The sequence below is a fragment of the Musa acuminata genome, chromosome BXJ3-8, assembly GCF_036884655.1.
Source record: "Musa acuminata AAA Group cultivar baxijiao chromosome BXJ3-8, Cavendish_Baxijiao_AAA, whole genome shotgun sequence".
Taxonomy (NCBI): Eukaryota; Viridiplantae; Streptophyta; class Magnoliopsida; order Zingiberales; family Musaceae; genus Musa; species Musa acuminata.
The window spans coordinates 52,114,639-52,136,286 of record NC_088356.1 but is presented as its reverse complement, the minus strand read 5'-3'; the positions used below and the strand labels follow the sequence as shown (position 1 = coordinate 52,136,286).

The window sequence follows — 21,648 nt, the reverse complement described above, 5'->3', positions numbered from 1 at the left end:
CTTGATATTAAAGCAGTAGAATTTGGAGGTAAAGATCCCCTGTCCAGTTTAACCAGCCCGATATGAGACCCTCAGGGTTCAATGATTCCATAACTCACATCTCCTTTTCCATCTGATAGGGCATATTTTATTTTTGGTAACCTATCGTCCTACCGCTATTCACGACCACATCAGCATCAGGGTCATCACGCCGGACTACACCCCCGGTCAATGCCGATTCCGCAAAGGTCGGACTGTCACGGACTTAGCTGGTTTTGCCTAAGTCGTGCGGCACCCTTGCGTGTCCGTCCGCAAAGGTCAGCCTCCCTGAAGCCTCCCATGGTCCTTTAGGACCCACAAAAGAGATAACAGGATAGAGAAAACGCCTCACTCGGGATCCACAAGCAAGCATCTCCGAAAACACTTCATAGACAATGCAAATTACAAACAGACTTTACAAGCTCTGAACAGTTGCACAACAAAGGGTAAAATGGTCCATTACAGACCGAAAATCTCTCACACGTGTCCACATGACACAACCTTTATTTACAAGCCTAAAGCGGCCACCAACCTAACTAAAATGGGACTATTAAGCCTTCGACCGTCCCTCTACATGCTATGCAGAGCATGAACATACCAAAAGACACGGACATACATAAGCATTACATCAAACATCCTGTTTAAAAGTTTGTCCGTGACATTCTCCCCCACTTATTCCTTCGACGTCCTCGTCGAAGCCTTTGTCAACACTATAACTCCTCGCCTTTGCTGAGTCTTCAATCTTCTGCTCCAGCTGCAATGCGTCTCTTGGCTCCCAGCTGCTCTCCGTTGCTGTTTTTGAGTAGTCGAACCTTTGATCCGCCATGCTGCTTCAACTCGCCAATGACTCTGACTTTAGTGTGGGGTTGGCTGAGTTGTGTTGATCCCTTTTGGTTCCTGCGGATCCTCCAGATGAAGGAAAAGATCATCCTTGCTGCGCCAGTCTCTCAAATGCCTCATGCTGCTTGAACTGGGTAGATGCTTGTTGGAGCTTTAACGAGCATCGTCTCGCAAACTTCTGAAGTTTTGGGTCCTTCCTCCACAAAATTTGCTCATTGACTATTCTTTCACTTAGTTGTCACATCCAAGTAGGTTCGCATCACTTCCGCTTTCGATTGGCATTTCGTTGGGAAATGAAGCGGACAATCTACTCTCAGTAACACTGATCACCGTTGGTGAGGATTTGACAACTATTGTCTTCCATTATCTTCGAAGAGTCTTTGAACATATGCAGAGCTCCTCTGCTGGATAGATAAGAGAATTGGGGTACTCGGTTTCGCCCAATCTCTTAAGAGTTGAGAAGGCAATGGTTACTTGACTTCGCCCGCCTCCTCGAGGTTGTACTCCATGCATCGAGCTGGTTACTGGCCTTCGCCTGCTCTTTGCTCACACTTCTAAAGCACTTGAAGTGTTTGCACTTCTTGCGTTGAGTTAGCTAATGTGATTCACCTTCTCAATGCCATCGAACTTTTGGAATGCAGGAAGTTTTCACCCTAACTTGGAGTAATTCTCTAATAGATTTGGTCGCCTCTGGGATTGTACCGTCTTCTCCATCAACCCTGTCGCCTACTCCGCTGAGTAGCGAAGGTACAGCACCGCGTACCGCCTGCTTCGTTCCTTGGTCGTGCACTTTTGCATGACCCGAAGTCCTTCACTTTCGGCTATCTTGATGAGAAACTCATTGACACCGGTCTTACGAAGTTCCTTGGCCTCTGACCTTTAGCTTTGTCTCGGTACTTGGAGTTTGCCTCTGCATGCTCCACCTCCTCGACCCATTTCACGACCAAGCGCTCTCCCTCCTTGAGAGCAAGGGATCAATGACTTTCACGGAAGCCCCGCCTCTGCGGTACTATGGCGTTGTCATGCCCATGGCACTACTATCCGTCACCTTGCATCTGCATCCCTTTTCTTCACAATCAGTAGATATGCCTCTGTGGCACTCCTCCGAGTCCACCTCCATTCTAACTGATGCTTGATTTTGGGTAGCTAAGTCCCTCTGGACTCGTCGTCGCTTCCTTGCCCCTTTCGACCCCTTGCTTCAACACCTCTGTGTTCTCCAAGCAGCTCCCTTTGGTCGATGGAAAGACAGACTGCAACTCCCAAGCATGGCCTCTGCCATCACGTTGTAGGGTTTACACTGATTCTGTTCTCCTTAGCTTCCTTGGTAGCAACGTTCGCTTACTCGACCTTGTCCTTTGACTTGTCGGGCACCCTTAAGCGAATATGGGTTCTGGAGCAATCCAACTCTCCAACTGCTTCGATCATACCTCTGCATGATCAAGTCCCTCCCATGGGACTCACTGGTACTTGCATTCGAACTTTTCCTTTGGTGGAACCCAACCCTCATATGCTGATGACTAAGGTTTTCATCCGATGCAAAATTCGATGCACGCACGGAAGACCCACCTCTGCAGTACCATGGCCTTCACTCCTTGAATCCATAGCCTTTCTTGCCGTCGTGTTGTTCACCGAAGTGGAGCTTCCAGTAGCTCCCGATCATACCTCCATATGATCTAGTCCCTCACGGGACTAGGTTGTGTGTATCGCATTGCCACGAACTGTTTCACCACGATCCGCTGCACAATGTCGCCTCCTAGTGACATCTCTATTGCATTCTGATCCTTGTGGGATGGACTCGAATTGTGAACCCTTCATGTGTGGCCTCTGACAATACATGGCAGGGTCTCTTCCACCTTCGATTTTGTTCGCTCATTTGGCAATCGACCTTCATCCACCCACTCTTGGGTCACACCTAGATGAAGCACCGCTCTAGGACAGTTCGTTGCCTAGTAGCTCCCGAAGTCCCCCGACTTCGCTGTAATTAGTGCACCATTGTCTGGATCCTGGGCCTCTACCCCTACCAGCACAATCTTCGCTGCGCACCGCTTCCTTTATAGCAACTTGAATGACAACACTGTGGCATATTCTTCAAGAGTACTCGCCTCTGCGTCCTCTTGCCCCGTGCTAAGGCATTCTGAACCGAACTTCACCTTCGCAAATTGAGTCGCCTTAGTTCCTCCATCAAATGCTCCTCCGAGATAAGGTGTATGTGCCCAGAAGCTCCCTTCGTCTTTGGCACCATGCAAGATGAGTCCGCTCCGTCAGAATGAATGACCCATGGAACAATATGATCCTGCTCTTGCCTCTGTAAGAGTTCATGTCCTTGACTTCTGTCCAAGGAAAACACTATGCCTCCGCTCCATGTTCCATCTTCTATACTGGCTCCCTTCATGCGGCTTGGGTACTTCGCCAAGTTACACCCAAGTTGCTCCGCTCCTCGTTTTTGCATTGAGTTGATAGTGGCCCTCGCGCCCACCATTCACGGGTCAGCCCTCCCTTGAGTCCGATCTCCATATCGACTCCAAGTGTGCCTTCATTTGTGTTGCTTTGGGTCACTCCCCCACTTGATCTCGCAATGCATCCACCAATGCATTCTCTCAAGTGAGATCATGCGATGACTCCTCGCCGCTTGCTCAGTCCATTGAGCTTCGTGGAGTTGTTGTTTGTTGAGGTACTCCTCCTCAACTTGTGAGGTCCGTCCCACATGATTCTCCCTTTGGAGAGCCGGGACATATCCCTCCTGGATAACTGTCCCGTTAGAGCAACATCTCTCTTCGTTTCGGAGACCACCATCCCCTTGGACTACTCCGATCTGCTGAACAAACTGTGCATTGTTCTGCCTCCTGCAAACACACTTGCTAGATTGCGACTCCACGTCAATACAGCCCCCGCTGCACCACTCAAGGCCTAGCAACATGCTGAACTCGTTGCACACTTCAATCTCCTACGGACGTATCCTTCACATGCCGAAGAGAAAGTTTCAATGCTCCATGGCGCCGAGTTTCGGTCGCCTTGGGATGGCCGCGAACATTCCATCGTCCGCATACAAGCCCATGCATGAGTACCGAATTCTTTGAGTTAGCAAGTCTCCTCACCTCTGTGAGCTTTGCATAACTCTTTCGATCGCTGAGCAACTCATTCCACCTTGAATGGTCTCATCCTTTACCAAGCGCCTCGCTTGCCTTGAGCACCATCAAGTATAGTTGTCAACGTCGAGCCGTAGCTCAAACTCAGTCATCCCAACCTTTGTGCGCTCCACATTCTTCCAAGCTTGCTTGTTCTCGTGATGCCTCTTGCACGAAGGGTTGGTCATTCCTCTGAATGTCAATGTCAGATACCCGCTCCTCCGAGCGACTCCTTTTCCCTACATCTCCATGCCCGTTTTCCCCCAAACGGTCGCGCGTGTGCTGACTGCCCTCAACGCAACCCCACTAGGTCCCCCACATTTGCATGCTATGTGTTTCTATGAGTGCTTGACCCTCTCTGATACCATCTGTCACGGACTTAGCTGGTTTTGCCTAAGTCGTGCGGCACCCTTGCGTGTCCGTCCACAAAGGTTAGCTTCTTCGAAACCTCCCATGGTCCTTTAGGACCCACAAAAGAGAAAACAGGATAGAGAAAACGCCTCACTCGGGATCCACAAGCAAACATCTCCGAAAACACTTCATAGACAATGCAAATTACAAACAGACTTTACAAGCTCTGAACAGTTGCACAACAAAGGGTAAAATGGTCCATTACAGACCAAAAATCTCTCATACGTGTCCACATGACACAACCTTTATTTACAAGCCTAAAACGACCACCAACCTAACTAAAATGAGACTATTAAGCCTTCGGTCGTCCCTCTACATGCTATGCAGAGCATGAACATACCAGAAGACACGAACATACATAAGCATTACATCAAACATCCTGTTTAGAAGTTTGTCCGTGACAAGACGGCGCAGACCGAGTATCATGCCATCCCGCAAGAGTCAGGATGGCGTCGATCGAGTACAGCGCCATCCCGTAAAGGCCGGATTGACACTGACCAAGTACAGCACCGTTCCACGAAGGCCGGGACGGCACCGACCGAGTACTATACCATTCCACAGGATTTGGGACGACGCCGACCAAGTACGATGCTGGCAATCATAAATATGACAGGTACGGCTGGTCCCCGGGGGAAAGATAAAAACGCCTCGTGGGGGCGACAACATAGGTGACTAATTTTTCACTCAATTCTAACAAGATCTTCGGAGGGGTCTAAATTGGGAGCCCCCTTCGCGACCCGACCTGTGTGCAGGATCCGTTGACAGAAAGGAGGCAGTAAGCCAAAGGGAGTTTCCCGACTTCGGAGCCAGAGCCCAAGCCCGACCTCACCAAAGCACGATCGCCGTCAACCGATCGCCGACGTGGACGATCCCACGCATTCGGGACTGAACCAAGACGTGCTGACTCCATCTGCCACCGTGTGAAGCATCCCTATCACCGCCCAATGTTTTTCTTTCCGAGAGTCAGCACATTGTACCCACACCGACCCGACTACTAGGTCAACAACAGAACCCTAATCCTCTCTCCAATTTCCCGACATTATCCCCTACAATTGCTTCACAGACTCTATAACTCAAGGTCCCGTGTTTGTTCATCACATCTCTGTGGAACCGACCCTAAAGCATCAACGCCGCAATACCCATCATGTAACATGAGATGAAGAGACCCGGTTGACCAGAATCATAGCATGATATGAAACAAGAAGTAAAGCATCCGAGTCCCAGGGTGCTAAAGATGAGAAGATGATGATCCGAAAGAAGAATGAGGTCGATTAATGAAGGATTTACCTCCTGCGTGGAGAATCCGCCTGGAAGGAACCAAAGAAAGAGACTAGACGACATGGAGATTACCACCATCTCGGGGATGGACGGGAGGGTTTCTCTTCGACCGGGTTCCTCCGACGAAGACGAGTGCCCACATGCCCCTCAAGTTGGGTATTTATAGGGTTCGAACACCCGTATACTTTTCTGCTGTTGGGCTCGTCAATTAGGCCCATCCATCCTAAATTTTAATTTTTTGCTTTATTTCTTGTATGATATAAAAATACGACAGTTATAAATGTTTTTATTTTATTTATTTATTTTTTCTGTGTGATTCTGTCGTCACACGTCAGCCAGATATTTTCGTTTTCGGTGCAGGAAGCACAGGCGAACTCGGTCACGTCATCGATCGTGTTCCACCAAAATAAAACATCCTGACCATCTCCACCCCGATCGATACCATCCGACGTGGCGTGTTCGCCAACCGCACGTTAACCGACCTATTTCCGGGGTTCGAGTATCAGTTCCATTAAAAATGAGCTACCCTCCTCCGAGAAAAAGATAGTTTATTTCCTTCACGGGTATTAATATCCGTTTCTGAGAGATGTTTCGTGGCCTGCATCGAGGCTCGTAGAGCTGTGGGGCCCTTAGAAGTGAACCCGTGGATGTGAGCCACGTCTGCAACGCCTGCTGTTGTCGTGACTTAATCGTATCGCTGGTATCTATTATTCCTATCTGCGTTCTTGGGAACCGCCACATTGACCGCCGGTAAGAGCTCGACATCGCGTTCGGCTTGGTTGTCCGGAGTTCCTCTGTCGCTCGATGGAGTCCGTCGCGGCATCGGTAGCGATTCCCTCGTCGCCGTCTCCCCTCGCCTTATTCTCCCCCAGCAGGAGCGTCCCTCGACGCCCATCCTTCTTCCCGATCGCCTCCAAGAGTAATTCTCAACTTCTTCGTCCTTGTCCTCCTCCTCTTTGATTCGATCCGCAACCTAAAGTTCTCTTTTTTTTCTGCCCTTTAGATTGGGAAGATGAGGCCGATCTCAGTTCGAAATCCGAGAGCACCAGTCTCGTGCCTTTTCTCGGCAATCGGGCTCCCATCTCCCCCCTTCCCAAGGTACATCACCTGATCCGCTCTTTTTGGTGTCTTTTGTGGTATCTGTCTACGATGCGTTTCGTGATTCGTTAGGACACGGCGATGGGCTTGGTCTTAAGCGCGGCAACTGGAAGAGGGTGGACGACGGGATCGGGAATGGAAGGTCCTCCGGTCCCCGCTGACACCGATTCCGGCGATCAGGCGGTTCTCACCTTTCCCTGGTCCCTCTACACCAGATCGCCCCGTCGTCGGATGCGCGTGGTCTTCACCTGCAACGTCTGCGGCCAGCGGACGACTCGTGCCATCAACCCCCACGCATACACCGATGGCACCGTCTTTGTCCAGGTACACCTTGCGTTGTTCGAACTCAAAAAGAAGTACCTTTTTATTATGCTTTTCTTGCTTGTGCTCTAAAAATGGTTTTTTTTTCTTCGATTCTTGCTTCAGTGTTGCGGCTGCAATGTGTTCCATAAACTGGTTGACAATCTGAATCTGTTCCATGGGATGAAATGCTACGTGAGCCCGAGTTTCCGCTACAAGGGAGACATGCCGATCGATTACACTGATGCAGATGGTGATCAGGATATCTTTCCCATCGTATGAGGTGAAGGAGTGGCGTTATGAAAGTGATCTGTAGATATCCCTGTTTATTTGTGACTATGAACAGTGACATTACATATTTAGAGATTATCTTTCTTACAGAAGTAATATCTGATGGGATTTGTTTCTTTTGATAGATACATACGTTTAATCCTCTGCTTACATTGTGATTTTAGTTCATATTTGACATAAAACAAATCACAAAGAGTTTATCAAGCAAAACTTGGCCTTTGAGGTGATCGAGTGGCATTGCTTTGTCCTCTTGCATCACGACGGCTCTCTTAGTTCATCGTCTTTTCCTAGTTATACAAGCAAGACTACTGCCTCTTCGATTTAGTTGTTTGTCATATCAATCTTGAGCATCATATTTCTTGTGTGCTTCATTTTTCTTGTGGACAGAGAACAACTTCTCGGCTAGGATATAGATTTCTGCCATTAATTGTGCTGTGAATCATGGTATGGTGATATAGGAGCATTCTTAGATTTTGAGAACGTCAAATATGATAAGAATTTTTAGCTAATACGAGTGGAAGAGAAGCAGTTTGAATTATTGTGGCATTGACTTGAATCTTTCTCTGTCTGGTCAATTGATGAATGTGAACAGGAGAAAGGGGAATTAACAACCATTTGATCCAATTAAATCGAACTAAACGTCTCCTCATTCAACGATAATAACTCTTCCAATGAAACATTCATATCGTTGTGCGTAGCTATTTGACTTTGTCTTCGTTGCAAATATTGAATAGTGAATCATGGTGACGATTCCTCGATATTATTCTCTTTTTTTCTTCTTTTTCTCATTATACATTTCCTTCTCCCCCCTCCTCCTCCGTTGTCTCCTTATCACAACTCATAGCCCCCGCTCCTTTATTGCAACCATCCTTGCCCTTCTCACGACTTTACCTCGTCATAACCCCATCCCCTCGTTGGCATGTTTCCTTGATCCTTTTTTATCTTTTACTCTACCTCGCTTACGGATTATGATAATTTTGATTATGTTTATATTTGAATATATTTATCTTTTGTTATGTATAAATTTTAGTATTATTAATTACATTTGATAGTAATTTTATTCTTTAAAAAATTAAATTAAATTAATTAGGAGGATATTGAGTACCCGTGAGTTCTTCACCCTCAATAGGGATTTCCCATCCTTACCTTGTCTTAACGAGGAATAGGACTAGGAGAAAAGATGAGAGATGAGATGGGGACGAAGAAGGATTCCCCCATCCTACCCCATTAATATCTCTACACAAAATAAAAATAAATTAATCATATTTAGCAATACCCTAATTAATTTTTTAAAATTTTTGAGTTAATTAATTAATCGCATGCCTAAACTTTTTTATACGAATAAGGAAGTAGGAATCAAATTGATTTTCCTTAACTATATTGCTCAAATAAGGAAATCAAATAATTTAAATAAAAAGTACAAATTAAGGAATATTTTATTCAGGAAATGGGAGAAAAATATATGTCGATTATGACAACCGTGCGTTGTGTTAGAGTATTATTATTATTATTATTATTATTATTATTGATATTATTATTGTTGTGGGAAACAACTTTGAGTCGTGGCCTCGGGGCCGATGTGGCTCGGTTCGGGTCCGGACGACGGGGATCTCCCTGGGGCGTTCCTCGAGCCCGCCAAGGTGGTCGAATGCGACAGTCCGATTCAGGACGGGGTCAGCCGTCTCCGCTGGAGGGGCCTCCTCGGCTGGGGACGCGCCCCGTCTTCTTTCCTGCACACAGGTCGGGTCGGGAGGCTCGACCCGACCCCTCCGACGATCGAGTGAGTAGATGGTGGAGGGGGTAGGAAGGAGAAGAGTTTGAGGTGTCTCCCTGGTGTGTTCTCCCCTTTGTCCTCCACCCGCTCGTTCAGAGTGCGAGGGTATTTATAGGGAGGCTTACTGTTTCCATATGTGCTCGCTTGTATAGGGCAGGCTGGTTGTGTCTGACATTGGTTTGGCGTGACGTGAAGAAATGCGCCTCGGCCTGTGTTCCGGTCCGTTTGACCAGGTGCTGTCACATCGTCCGAGGCGTGAGGCGTCATCTAACGTCAACCGGGTCTTATCATAATTACTATCCTCATCATATTCCCCCCCGGAAAGAAGCTATGCGTCGGACGTTGTAACGGGAGTTTGAGGCATGGCTTCAGCTTTCAGGCGGGCTGGCCGCGAGGGCGCGATCTGGGGGAGCATGGAGCCGAGGAGCACGACGCAGGCAGGCTGGCCGCGCAGGCGTGTCTCGGGTAGCATAGTGCCGGGGGCATGAGCGGGGGGCGTGAGCCGAGAAGCACGACGTAGGCGGACTGGCCACGCAGGTGTGTCTCAGGGGCATGAAGCCGAGGAGCACGAGGAGCCGAGTAGCACGACGTAGGCGGGCAGGCCGCGCAGGTGTGGTCTCGGGGGCATGAAGCTGAGGAGCACGATGCAGGCGGGCTGGCCGCGCAGGTGTGTCTCGGGAGCATGAGGCCGAGGAACACGACGCAGGCGGGCTGGCCGTGCAGGTGTGTCTCGGGGGCATGAAGCCGAGGAGCACGACGTAGGCGGGCAGGCCGCGTTGGTGTGTCTCGGGAGCATGAGCCGAGGAGCACGACGCAGGCGGGTAGGCTACGCAGGTGTGGTCTCGGGCATCATACGACCGAGTAGCACGACGCAGGTGGGCGGGCCGCGCAGGTGTGTCTCGGGCATCATGCGACCGAGTAGCACGACGCAGGCGGGCGGGCCGCGCAGGTGTGTCTCGGGGCATGGAGCCGAGGAGCCGATGAGCCGAGGGGCCGAGGGCCGAGTAGCCAAGGAGCCAATGAGCCGAGTAGCACGACGCAGGCGGGCAGGCCGCGTATATGTGGCCTCGGGGGCATGAAGCCGAGGAGCACGACGCAGGCAGGCTGGCCGCGCAGGTGTGTCTCGTGGAACATGGGGCCGAGAAGCACGACGCAAGCGGGCAGGGAGCATGGATGTTCCCCCGAGGCTTCGGTCGGGTGTGACCTCTCAGTTGTGGGCTCATCTGAGCCGCTCGAGTGATCACCCGACATTCCGGGCACTCCTTCTAGCGCCAATCTATTATGGGAAATAACTTTGAGCCATGGCCTCGGGGCCGACGCGGCTCGGTTCGGGTCCGGATGACGGGGATCTCCCTGGGGCGTTCCTCGAGCCCGCCGAGGTGGTCGAAAGCGACGGTCCGATTCGGGACGGGGTCAGCCGTCTCCGCTGGAGGGGCCTCCTCGGCTGGGGACACGCCCCGTCTTCTTTCCTGCACACAGGTCAGGTCGGGAGGCTCGACCCGACCCCTCCGACGATCGAGTGAGTAGATGGTGGAGGGGGTAGGAAGGAGAAGAGTTTGAGGTGTCTCCCTGGTGTGTTCTCCCCTCTGTCCTCCACCCGCTCGTTCAGAGTGCGAGGGTATTTATAGGGAGGCTTACTGTTTCCTGATGTGCCCGCTTGCAGGGGGGCAGGCTGGTTGTGTCTGACATTGGTTTGGCGTGGCATGAAGAAATGCGCCTCGGCCTGTGTTCCGGTCCATTTGACCAGGTGCCGTCGCGTCGTCCGAGGCATGAGGCGTCATCTGACGTCAGTCGGGTCTTATCATAATTACTATCTTCATCAATTATTATTGATGTTGTGGTTTAGTCTTGTATTATTTCCAGAGAGATTATCTAATGCTTTGACCTTTTTATTTGGTCATTCCTTTTGGCGGAGAGACTTCGTTCGATGTCCCATATAAATTAACATTCACTAAAGCTATCGGATGCTAATCCTCGTCCTTCCAATTTACTGCTGTTACAACTCGGGAAAAGCGGACTGGTCCTCCTCTAGTTCATAGTATTCTACGCAGGAATAAGATCAAAGTGTCATCGGCACACGTTTCCTCCAAAACTTATGCCAAGCATGTATGCCGAGAAAGTTGAATGGGCCATAGTCGAGTTTATAGATTTCTTCGGACATTATCTCTTACCACAGCATAGTCAACTTACCATCAGAACTTAGCATAGTCAGCATAGGTAGGTGTTTCGGACTGGCTTCGTCGGCAGCATTCTCGATTTGCAGCTCATCTATTTTATAGAAGGTGGAGTAGGTGAGAATGGCCATCTCTGATGTGGGATTCGTCGATCCATCCATTATTGACAGGATGTGCTTTTGCTTCAGTCAAAGGTTTGCCACGTACTTTCTCAAAGTTTTGCTGCGCGCTTCTCGGTCAACGTTCTCGAAAAGCTGCTGCATGCATACGCAGGTTTTGCACATGTCCTTCTCGTCGCCCTGCTGCGTTCCAAGGAAGAACCAGCGACTGCTGCAACTATGTTCACACAGTGTAGAACAGGGCTCCGTGGTGGGAGAAACTAAGGGAGAAGATGGCCTTTTAATGCTGCTAACGACACTCGCAATCATGGATGCGTCGGAGACGACTAGTCGTACAGATCAGCTCATTAATTTTCTTGGGCAGGCAGGCAGGCAGGCAAGCAAGCAGTTGGGGTGGGGTGCTTCTTCTCCTTCCTTGGGGAGGGTATTTGGATTACTACAAGTATCAGATCTTGCACCGGCGTTGCTGTTGCATGTCAAATTGAAGCCTCGGCTTCATTCATCACATAGGAACTCCTCCTTCGTTTTTATAAACATCGACAAACATATAACTACAAAAGAAAGATGAAGAGAGAATCGATCAGTTTAATTGAAGAGGAAGAGGAGGAGACAAAGTCCTCCTCTTCCAAAGGTTCACCTCCTTCTTTGGCTCCACGGCCGCCACCATCCCACCGAGGATGATCGGCGCAGAGTGAGGAATGATCACCTCGTCCTCCTCAGCATCGCTGCCTTCATCGCCAGCGTAGTAAGTGCCCTCCCCGCCGTCTTCCCTCTCCAGCACCTTCCTCCAGTCGAAATCCCCCAGGCTCTCGCGGCTGCTAGCAAATCTCCTCGTCTGCCCGAGCAGGGGCGCTCTAGCCGGCACCGCCGCGGCGGCCCGCGTAGTTGGCCTCGTGGCGCCGCTTTCCCCCGCGTCGGGTCCTCTGCTCGCCGCCGCCTTACCCTTGCGCCGGAATATCTTGCGGATGATGAATGACGGCTTCCTTTCCCGTCGGTCGGGCGACGGCTTTTTGCACCGGGAGGCCATCTTCCTGAGCTTGATCTGGCCCATGCACGTGACCTTGGGGGACGTGGGTTCCTCCGGCGTCTCGAAGCCGCCCCTGTTCTTCTGTTTGCGTCGGGCCTCCATGGGTACGATCGACACCATCGGCCCCGAGAAGCCCTTGTTCTGAAGCGCCCTCATCTTCGCGGGATTCTCGCGTCCCGGGCTATAGGGATGGTGTGGGATATGGGAGAAGGAGGCACGGTTGGGGAGGAAGCTGATGATGGACGACCTTCTTGGTTTCTCCATGTATACAAGAGGCTGTAGCTGTAGAATAGCGTGGAATCACCACCAATTCCTATATCACCGGACCGAAGCTACCGCACTACAGAAAAGGAAGGAACTTGATGAACTGTGGAAGAGAGAGAGAGAGAGAGAGAGAGAGAGAGAGAGAGAGAGAGGTGATATAGGAGGAGGAGGAGGAAGACAGAGAGAGGCGATATAGGAGGAGGAGGAGGAAGACAGGAAGAAGCTGGTGGAAGGAGAGCAGCAAAGAAAGGCTCAACAAGTACGGCGTCTCGGTGGGTAGATAGATGACTCGGTAATTTAAAATGGGGCGGAGTTGCGGGGACGACTCTCTCAACGTTTTCGTGCGCTTGAGGACGGGAGTTAATTGGGAGGTTGCACACGGGCCCCTTTGCTTTGGCGAATCACGACGAGGCTTGAATGGACGCGAGATCGACACACACCCACCGGCCCATCCTTCCCAGAGAAACTCGTAGTCCCCCGCGGCAGGCCGTAGGAAACGCGCGTGGGATTGACGCGTGACACACACACGAAGGATGTAAAGGAACATGACGCAAGATTGCTATTCACTTATACGGAGGGTGGATTATAAACTTATATAATCCATCACAATGACTGTACACCTATTTACACTAATCTGAACATCAAAATGCATAATAGAAGAAAATTATATAAAGATGGTTGATGGATTATATATGATAAAACAAATAAACTCATTACAAGTTAAAATATATGAAAAGGTCGCAAACTAATTTATAATCAGTCTTTCTTGATATATCACGAAAGAGAATTTATGTGATTTCTCTAATATTTGATTTGATCTAACTTGGGTTTGTGCATAATTAGATGATAACAATGTTGTCAGAGTAGATAATTGATGAATGTTTTAATAAAATATATATATATTTCAGACATAAGAGATATGATGCATGAAAGTTCACCTACAGCTTGATTTTCTACTTCAGTCACAGATTGTGTAACAATTTTTGCTTTCATAAATACCAAGAAATAATATTATATATAATGTATCTTGTCAATATCACATAAGACATAAACTAAGAGTTTGATGTAAATGGTAAAATATTCTTCAAATATCATAACAATTGCTTTATAATAGTCCAATGTTGTGTAAGATTATGTATATATTGAACAATTTTATTGATATTAAATGAAATATTTGATCGGATAAGAGATAAGTCTTGAAAAGCTCCAATAACACTTTGAGATAAGCACCATATATCGAAGAAGATTCAGATATTGAAGTAGACACACAAGTTTAAACTTCCTTTGCACTACTATACACGTTCTGATTAATATAAGTCTATGATGTATTTATGTTGAGAAAAAAAAAATCTTTAAATATTAAAATAACCTCAACACTAAAGAAATAATGAATATCATCAAAATATTTACAAAAAAAATTGCGTGAGAGAGTCGGTAAGAATTGATCTACAAGGAGTGTGTAGCTGCATCTGCATGTAACAATGAGATCATCAACATACATAAGAAAAATATCTTGTGTTTGTTCTCAATAACTTTTTATTGTCAGCATTTGCAAGAACAGAAATGTAATTGTCATAAAAACTGAAATGATCAGATTGGGCTCATTCAATTCTGATTTCTTGATCAATTCAATTTATCGATTGATGTGGTCCAACATTTCCAAGTCACATCTACAGCAATTAGAACGACCTCCTTACCATTGTCCACCATTCGGATGCCTTTCAAAGGTGTCGTTGATTCAAATCCCTTTTGTAGCATATAACGCCTGCTTCCTGCAATCCCGACGAGTACTTTCTGTGGGACTTGATTGCGCCATATGCGTGATGCAGAAATAGAGAAATTCGGTATGTATTCATACCACAGTATTCTAGTTGCAATGATCTCATTGGTTGAGCAAACCAAGCAAAGACCAAGGAAAACAAAAATACAAGTTAGACCATATGATGTGCATCAGTTGACAAACACTTCACTACAAAATGAGAAATTGGCTACAACCAACTGTTCAAGTTATCGGCTGCCTAGCTGACATGGAAAAATCACAAAAACCAGAAATTTAGCATGCTTCTAAGATCATAGTCATACATAATGCCTTATTATTTAATGTGGTCATAGTCAAAATATTAGAGCAACGCATTTCATGGTCACTTGCATCAACAGGAAATATTCGACCAGTCCATAAGCAGTCATTTAATCTACGCAATCTACATGGATGGCTCTGAATAACAAGACTAGTGTTTATGTTATTGAGCTACAATATGCCTAATACAAAATGTAGTCTAGAGAAGTTTTCATGAAGTGACTATCTTCGTGTCTTTTCTTCTTATTCTTCTTCTTTCCTTTTTCTTTTGAGAATAATAGAGGGTGGTGATCCCACAGTATTACCTAGGCTTAATAATTCCACTAGGCCAACAAGATACCACTTTTCTTTCTAAAAGTCAACAGCAATTTTCAGCTCAAGTTTCTGTTTCTTACCTTCTCAGCAATCTCCTCATCAAACGTCACTTTTGATCATAATCTCGTTCCTCATCAATCTCTTCTTCACTGTCGGGCACTGAAGATTAGCTAGAACATGAGGTAGACAGGAGATGCCATCGTTGAACAAGATTAGCTAACTATATAATGTGCAAAAACAATCAAAATGTCACAGACAGAAAACAGTGGTAATAAAAAGAGAGAATCCGTTTGCAGAGATGCTGCAAATGCAAAAAATCCTGTATCAATATACTGTACATGCTTTTTATATTTCAAGCAACGGATAAGCCCAGCTAATTCTTCTTGGACATGTTCCTGCATGCTGACATGCAATCCGAAGACAAGACCTAGAGACTGTCCAGCCATGGTAATGTCACCCGGTTTTCCATTAACAGATATCTTGTTGCCTTTGGGATTAGCAGCAAATCCTCTTGCAAATCACGACATTAATTTACAATTAGGATGGCCTACAAACAAGTTGGAACCAACAAATATACTTCAAACCATTGGGAGATGAAGTTCATCTCTCATGGCTGCAACATCAGCTACCAGAATTTAGCTAGTAGCCATCAATCGTAGTCCATCATTCACATCTTCCATTGATCCCAGAAATGCCTGATCCACCACCTGAACAATCTCTTGCACCAATTGGGTTTAGCTTAGCTCACAATTTTATTCAAGGAATTTCCATGCTACTCTGCTTGGAACTTCCATACTCTTCATACCTGATGTTCACAGTTAACACCAAGCCATCATCTTACTCAACAAATGCTCTGCGACTGCCAAAGGTTTCCATTTGATATGATCCAGAAACAATGCTTTCAAATATAGAGACATTAAAAACTCTCATCAGTTTATTATAGTTCATAATATTACAGACAACCAACAGAGATCTGCACTGTCAGTTGCATCATTGTGACTCAAAGTAACTAATTTAGCATTAAACTGGTACGTAGTAATTTGACAAGAATTTTTTTGCAAATTTTGACCTCGATTAGAGAATTAGAGGTGCTGCAAAGAACCACAGATTAGAAAACCTACAACCAGAATAAACTGTATTACATAAAATGTTATACGAACACTTCCAATCGTCCATGGTTTAATGGATATCAGAAATATGGTTTAATGTTATATGAAAAATCAGAAATATCAGCAAAGCCAGCGGATAGGAGAACAACTTCTGTCGCTCCCATGGTTTAATGGCTCCAAGAAGTTTAAACATGTGTAGAACAAGACGAGAGTAAATTCATGACTAATTTCTGTCGCTCTTATTTCTTTTATTGGACTTTGAGTAGGAAAGTAAGCAACTAATCTAAAACATTATGGCTAGAACAAACTTCAGTCATCTAAAAAACAAATTTTGATGTAGATAATCAGCAGGAGGATGCATGGAAGGTGTTCTTAAAGAAAGGAGGATCAATAAGAGTACCTCTTATGCAGGTCCTGATGATATACCCGGACAGCCACAACTGGAAAGGACTTATCTGGTAACATTGTTAACGCAGTCCCCCTTAAAATCATCAATGCTTCCAGTGCTACTGGTACCATTAGCATCACTAGGCCTCAGAGATGACTGTTCCAGGTTCCAGCAGAATCATGAGAACTTTTATGAGAATTAAACCAACAAATCGATGTTGTATTCCAGACTAAAATCGGAATCAGCAAAAAAGTCCCAAATTAGCAACAAACAGGGGAAAGGAGCTCGGCCGAGAAACCTCGAAAGCAAGGCGAGGCTTGCATCCCATGAGCTGCAGGGTGCGCAGAAATCTCAGCTTCATCTTCTCGATCCGGAACAATTCCTCCATAAACATCGGAAAAACCATTCGATCGGAATCCAACCGATGGATGGTTGATCCTGATCGGGCGACGGAAGCGGGAACCGGGATTTGGGGATCCGAAGAGGCGCGAGACGAGGCGTGAGTCCAACCCAATTGGGAATCCTGATCGACCCAACGACCCAAAAACCAAAGAAGGAAGCGAGAGATTTTGGCGTGAATCTCAAAGGCAACGATCAAGATGTTGCACGTCTCGCAACGCATCATGCGTTGGACGAGTACACGTGTTGCTGTACCCACGAGTCATAGGGTCAACGGAGAGGCCACCAATGTCCTTCTCACGCATTAACGGAGACTTGACATGTGTTGCTGATGGTGGCACCTTGGCCAGTCGGTTCTCACGAGCCCAGTGAGTTGAGTCACGTGCAAGTTATGCTAAAGGCCTTCAAGACGAGCTCATCCCGAAAGGCGTAGGCGGTGCTGGACCACTTGGTTCGAACCACCGGTCTGTGCGAGGTTCTAATTAACTGGTTCAAGATCGATCTATAATTGTTACCCGCTTATTAGGCCGGTTCGAGTGAGCTGAACCGGCCGGTTCAAAGCCCGATTTATCCGCATTGGCTATATTAACCCCTAGCTGACGCCGCTCGGGGTCTCCTGCTTCTTTCCCTCTTTTCCACCGTATCGTGTGACCAATCCTTCTTTGGCTTCTTCCGATGGCCGGCGGCGGAAGGGCGAGACCGAACATACTGGTGACAGGGACGCCGGGAACAGGGAAGACGACAACATGCTCGCTCCTTGCCGACGCCACTGGTGTCTGCCACATCAACGTCGGCGACCTCGTTCGGGAGAAGGGCCTCCACGACGGCTGGGACGAGGAGTTCGAGTGTCACATCATCAACGAGGACCTGGTTCGGATCCGTGACCCTAAACCTTGAGTTGTTTGTTCTCGTAACCCTACTTTTACATATGGAATTATTTTACGTCTTGTTTAATGTCTGATTGATTATTCAGTGGCCAAAAGGCCAAAGAATAAAAACCGAAAATTTTCGGATTTTTAGGTTGTCGTATAAGAGGCTTGAAATTTACATTTTATAGTGATCGAGGAAGGTTTGATGGCTTCGAAGGTAGGTTGTTATTTTTATTTTTCTCAGAGGAAATGGTTGAATTCTGTCGTTTTTCTGGGAAACGCAAGACAATGAGAAAAATATAGAGTTTATTTGTTTTCCTGAAATCTGTATGGAAAACAGTGTTGATCTAATATCTTTACCACGAGTACCGTGGTGAAGAACTTGAGGCTCCAAGTTATGTTTGCAAAAGCCATGGGTATATAGAACTTTGGGTCTTCGCTGACCTCCAACAGCTCCACCATTACCTACAAAATTGATCTGTTTTTTGCTTGTTTGCTCGAACAAGGAACCCTGCAAACTTGGTCGCTAAGTAATGCTTGGAGTTTGAGGTTCTCTTAGGAGTTTTCTTCTCCTTTGTTATTGTGCTATACCATTCATTTGACAAACACATGATGTTGAAGTTTTAAATCTTTTAGATATAGAATCAGTCGGTCATAGAGTACGGTTGACTTCACTGCTTTTAGATATTTAGACCTATTGGAAATTTGATCTTAATGTTTATTTACTCTCCTTTCTTCTAATTTATTCTTTTAATTTTATTTTTTGATTATCCATTTCACTTTCTTTCTATATTCTTGTTTGCCTTTTTTACAATTGTATAACCAGGAGTATTTAGATACACAGAATCAGCATAACAAACCATTAAATCCATGAATAAGCAGTTTGTATCAGACATTTGTTTGCTCTGTTTTGCCAGATCCCATCAATTTTTCCAGGAAATTATTTTGGTGCCCTAATTTCTTGCTTTCTCATATTACTTCTTATTACATATCAGAACTGAATAACTTAATTGCCAATGTTCATATTACTTAGCAGTAGTAGCTGCAATGCCTGAGAGTTTCCAATCTCTATATGCTTCTGACTGGCTCCTTATGTCAGTCTTTTTGCACATTTTTTATGTGAAAACCTGCCTAGTTGTATATTAGGTTGAACTACACTATGGACCACTAACTCAGTACATCAAGTGGAATTTTTATGGCTTATGATGATGAGGGAGAAATTTGAGTACAGGAGAAATGGAAAAGAATGGACAACTAACCTATGTATTGGAGATTTTATAAAGTGGACGTGAACACATTAGTGCTCGAGGTCAAGTGATGTATTTGTTTCATGCAGACAAAATCCATTTTTGAAGGTTTATGGAGATATATTTTTGTGGCAAACCCATCAAATTGTTTCTTGGTGATGGTATGTACAGGAAAATTTGGAAGAATTGTTATTCATTAGTTTTTTGATGCAGCACACAAGATCATGAATTTCACTCTATTCATGCACATAAATCTAGGGGCATAAGGTTTTGGAGTTGAATGAGTTTGATTACGCAAAAACAACAACATGGAGACATTAAACTGGTTTTGATCCTTTTGACACAATTGTGGGTTGGTGGATCAGTGGTCGACTTCTTCCCTGGAGCTGTATTGACTAACAAACACAGTCTTAAAAGAAAGGAGACCTTGAAAAGAGAAGCGGAAAGAAATGGCAGCACTGACAATAAATCATCAAAGCGACATGATTAGTTCACGGCCTTTAAAAAGTTTAAGACAAGATGCTCATGTTGGTCGTTCCACCTTTTTCCTTCTGTTTAAATTAGTTTGGATCATTTCGATTTCCTTTCTTTCTGTCTCCTTAAAACTACATTGGCATTATATTACTCTGACTGACTATGAGGATGCAAGGATCTGGTAGATTAATTTATTCAAATAACTTCTCCAAAGATCTGCTTGAAGGCCAATGTAGATGTTCCACCTATGAAAACATGGTTGAAGCTGTGTTTCACAGCTGATAAAGATCAATATGATACATCGACTCATCTCCACCCTTAGCAGGGGACACTTCTGTGAGTAAATTAACTTGTAAGGTAACCACAGTCTGCCTCCTTGTCTTGAGATGCAGGAAATAGAATTGTTGTTCTAAGAATGTATTGCCATGCTGAGAAGAAGGTTTATATTCTCTCAACAGATTTCTTTCACATGCTGAACCTCATAGTTCTTTCTTGCAACCTTCAACAATCGAGTGCTCTTCATATGTTAAACAGCTAGAAGCTTTAGCAGGTTCCATGCTATTCTGTTATGTTCGAAAGAGTAAGTTTTTACAAGATATTTGTCAACTTGTTCTTTGAAGGAAAAAACTTCAGTATCTGAACCAGTTTCACAAATGTTTTTTGTGCCCTCTTTTTTATTCTGGTATGTTATATTTAAGCTTTCTCATTGAGTTTATCAGCTCTGTTACTTTTGATTAGATGGTTTGTAGTCAATTAGTTCTTTTGCTAGATGCACAAAATAGTATTATGGGCGGAGGTTTATAGGAATATAAATGTGCTTAAAAATGATATGATCTGTTATTTTCCACGAGAAATGAGAAAATTGTGATCATGTAACAATAATTACATAATCACAAAAATGGGTTAGTGACAACAATGAGATAGATCCTCAAAGCAATGAATGATCACAAGGGTGGAAAAAGGTGATCTTTGCAGAATAATTATGATTGTTATCACAATAACTTTCATTTACCTGTGTAGGTTGATTTTCTCTCATCTTTCAAACTAAAATTAATGAAGCTACTTGTAGTACATTCCTAATGAGCTGCTTAAGGTTCATTGTTCACTCGTGATACACCCACATTAACTTTTTGCCCTTAATTTGGTGTATAGGTGTGCGACGAACTCGAGGACAAGATGGAAGATGGTGGAAATATTGTGGACTATCATGGTTGTGATTTCTTCCCTGAACGTTGGTTTGATTGTGTGGTTGTTCTTCAGACTGATAATTCTATTTTGCATGATCGCTTATCTAGCAGGTATGTACACTAATCTACGAAACAGTTTGTGATTTCTTTTTTTGTTTGCTTATTGATTTTGCTAGTGTCCTTTTTTTATTTTCGTGACTTGTGGCTATCAATTTCTCTATTGCTTACTTGCAGAGGTTACATGGGCCCAAAGCTTATCAACAATATTGAGTGTGAGATCTTTCAAGTTCTACTGGAGGAGGCAAAGGCAAGCTACCCAGAAGACATCGTGATAGCTTTGCAGAGTGACACCGTGGAAGACATTAGTAGGAATGTGACCAAATTGACAGAATGGTTCAATAACTGGAGGCCACGTAGATCCTCTTAAGTATAATATAGCCATTAGGAATGCATCTATCTTGTTTATCTGTTGACATAAAAGCTAGAGAGAGATTACTCTCAATTAGAATATGGTCATTTATGAATGTGTCTTTTTTTTGTTAGTGTGAGACATAAAAAGCTGAAGAGGGATTACTTTCATGGAGGGACAGTGAACCAAATAAAAAGTTTGGTTGTATGTGTTTGCATTAGTAATATTTGCTTACCTCACTATTGAAAACTAGATTTTTGTTTGAAATTTATGATTATAAATCTTATGGATTTCTTCAGGTTGAAAATGAGGATTTGACAAATATGCTTGTTTACAGGAGTCCAACCAAGGTTTCAATTGGAGTGAAAAAACAACAGGAAATCGGTTTGTTGATTCTTCATTCACTCTGTTTGCAATTAATGAAACTAAGATATTGATTTTGATTCAAGTTTTCA

At 45.3% G+C, this 21,648-nt stretch overlaps 3 protein-coding genes and 1 long non-coding RNA gene across 6 annotated transcripts; 2 read left to right on the top strand and 2 right to left on the bottom strand.

The window, feature by feature from the left end:
- Positions 1 to 6,370: 6,370 nt before the first annotated feature.
- LOC103995548 (uncharacterized) lies at positions 6,371 to 7,485 on the top strand. The gene is made up of 4 exons (XM_009416151.3): positions 6,371 to 6,591; positions 6,676 to 6,770; positions 6,843 to 7,094; positions 7,197 to 7,485. Exons 1-4 carry the CDS (start codon positions 6,477 to 6,479, stop codon positions 7,350 to 7,352), a joined length of 618 nt encoding a protein of 205 aa, XP_009414426.2. The 5' UTR covers positions 6,371 to 6,476; the 3' UTR covers positions 7,353 to 7,485.
- Positions 7,486 to 11,926: 4,441 nt separating this feature from the next.
- On the bottom strand, positions 11,927 to 12,981 carry LOC135645345 (uncharacterized protein At1g76070-like). Its single transcript, XM_065163643.1, has one exon. The coding sequence runs from the start codon at positions 12,717 to 12,719 to the stop codon at positions 12,009 to 12,011; it is 711 nt and encodes a 236-aa protein (XP_065019715.1). The 5' UTR covers positions 12,720 to 12,981; the 3' UTR covers positions 11,927 to 12,008.
- Positions 12,982 to 14,227: 1,246 nt separating this feature from the next.
- On the bottom strand, positions 14,228 to 17,139 carry LOC108953676 (uncharacterized). 3 transcript variants are annotated; one of them, XR_001979613.2, is made up of 3 exons: positions 16,907 to 17,139; positions 14,578 to 16,764; positions 14,228 to 14,491 (listed from the first exon to the last, which is right to left on the bottom strand). It is a non-coding gene; the product is annotated as an uncharacterized LOC108953676 (long non-coding RNA). The 3 variants fall into 3 exon arrangements; XR_001979616.2 differs by having other exon boundaries at positions 15,192 to 16,764; XR_001979615.2 differs by having other exon boundaries at positions 14,228 to 15,281; positions 16,621 to 16,764; positions 16,907 to 17,137.
- Positions 17,140 to 17,616: 477 nt separating this feature from the next.
- LOC135646231 (adenylate kinase isoenzyme 6 homolog) lies at positions 17,617 to 21,445 on the top strand. The gene is made up of 3 exons (XM_065165564.1): positions 17,617 to 17,877; positions 20,750 to 20,895; positions 21,019 to 21,445. The coding sequence occupies exons 1-3, from the start codon at positions 17,683 to 17,685 to the stop codon at positions 21,209 to 21,211; spliced, it is 534 nt and encodes a 177-aa protein (XP_065021636.1). The 5' UTR covers positions 17,617 to 17,682; the 3' UTR covers positions 21,212 to 21,445.
- The last annotated feature ends 203 nt before the right edge of the window (positions 21,446 to 21,648 follow it).

Bases quoted from the DNA above. Each gene is read 5' to 3' on its own strand.
- LOC103995548 (XM_009416151.3), top strand. From the start codon at position 6,477: ATGGAGTCCGTCGCGGCATCGGTAGCGATTCCCTCGTCGCCGTCTCCC. The intron at 6,592-6,675 runs GTAATTCTCAAC...TCTGCCCTTTAG, and splicing joins CTTCCCGATCGCCTCCAAGA to ATTGGGAAGATGAGGCCGAT. The intron at 7,095-7,196 runs GTACACCTTGCG...TTCTTGCTTCAG, and splicing joins ATGGCACCGTCTTTGTCCAG to TGTTGCGGCTGCAATGTGTT.
- LOC135645345 (XM_065163643.1), bottom strand. From the start codon at position 12,719: ATGGAGAAACCAAGAAGGTCGTCCATCATCAGCTTCCTCCCCAACCGT.
- LOC135646231 (XM_065165564.1), top strand. From the start codon at position 17,683: ATGGCCGGCGGCGGAAGGGCGAGACCGAACATACTGGTGACAGGGACG. The intron at 17,878-20,749 runs GTTCGGATCCGT...TTTGGTGTATAG, and splicing joins ACATCATCAACGAGGACCTG to GTGTGCGACGAACTCGAGGA. The intron at 20,896-21,018 runs GTATGTACACTA...GCTTACTTGCAG, and splicing joins CATGATCGCTTATCTAGCAG to AGGTTACATGGGCCCAAAGC.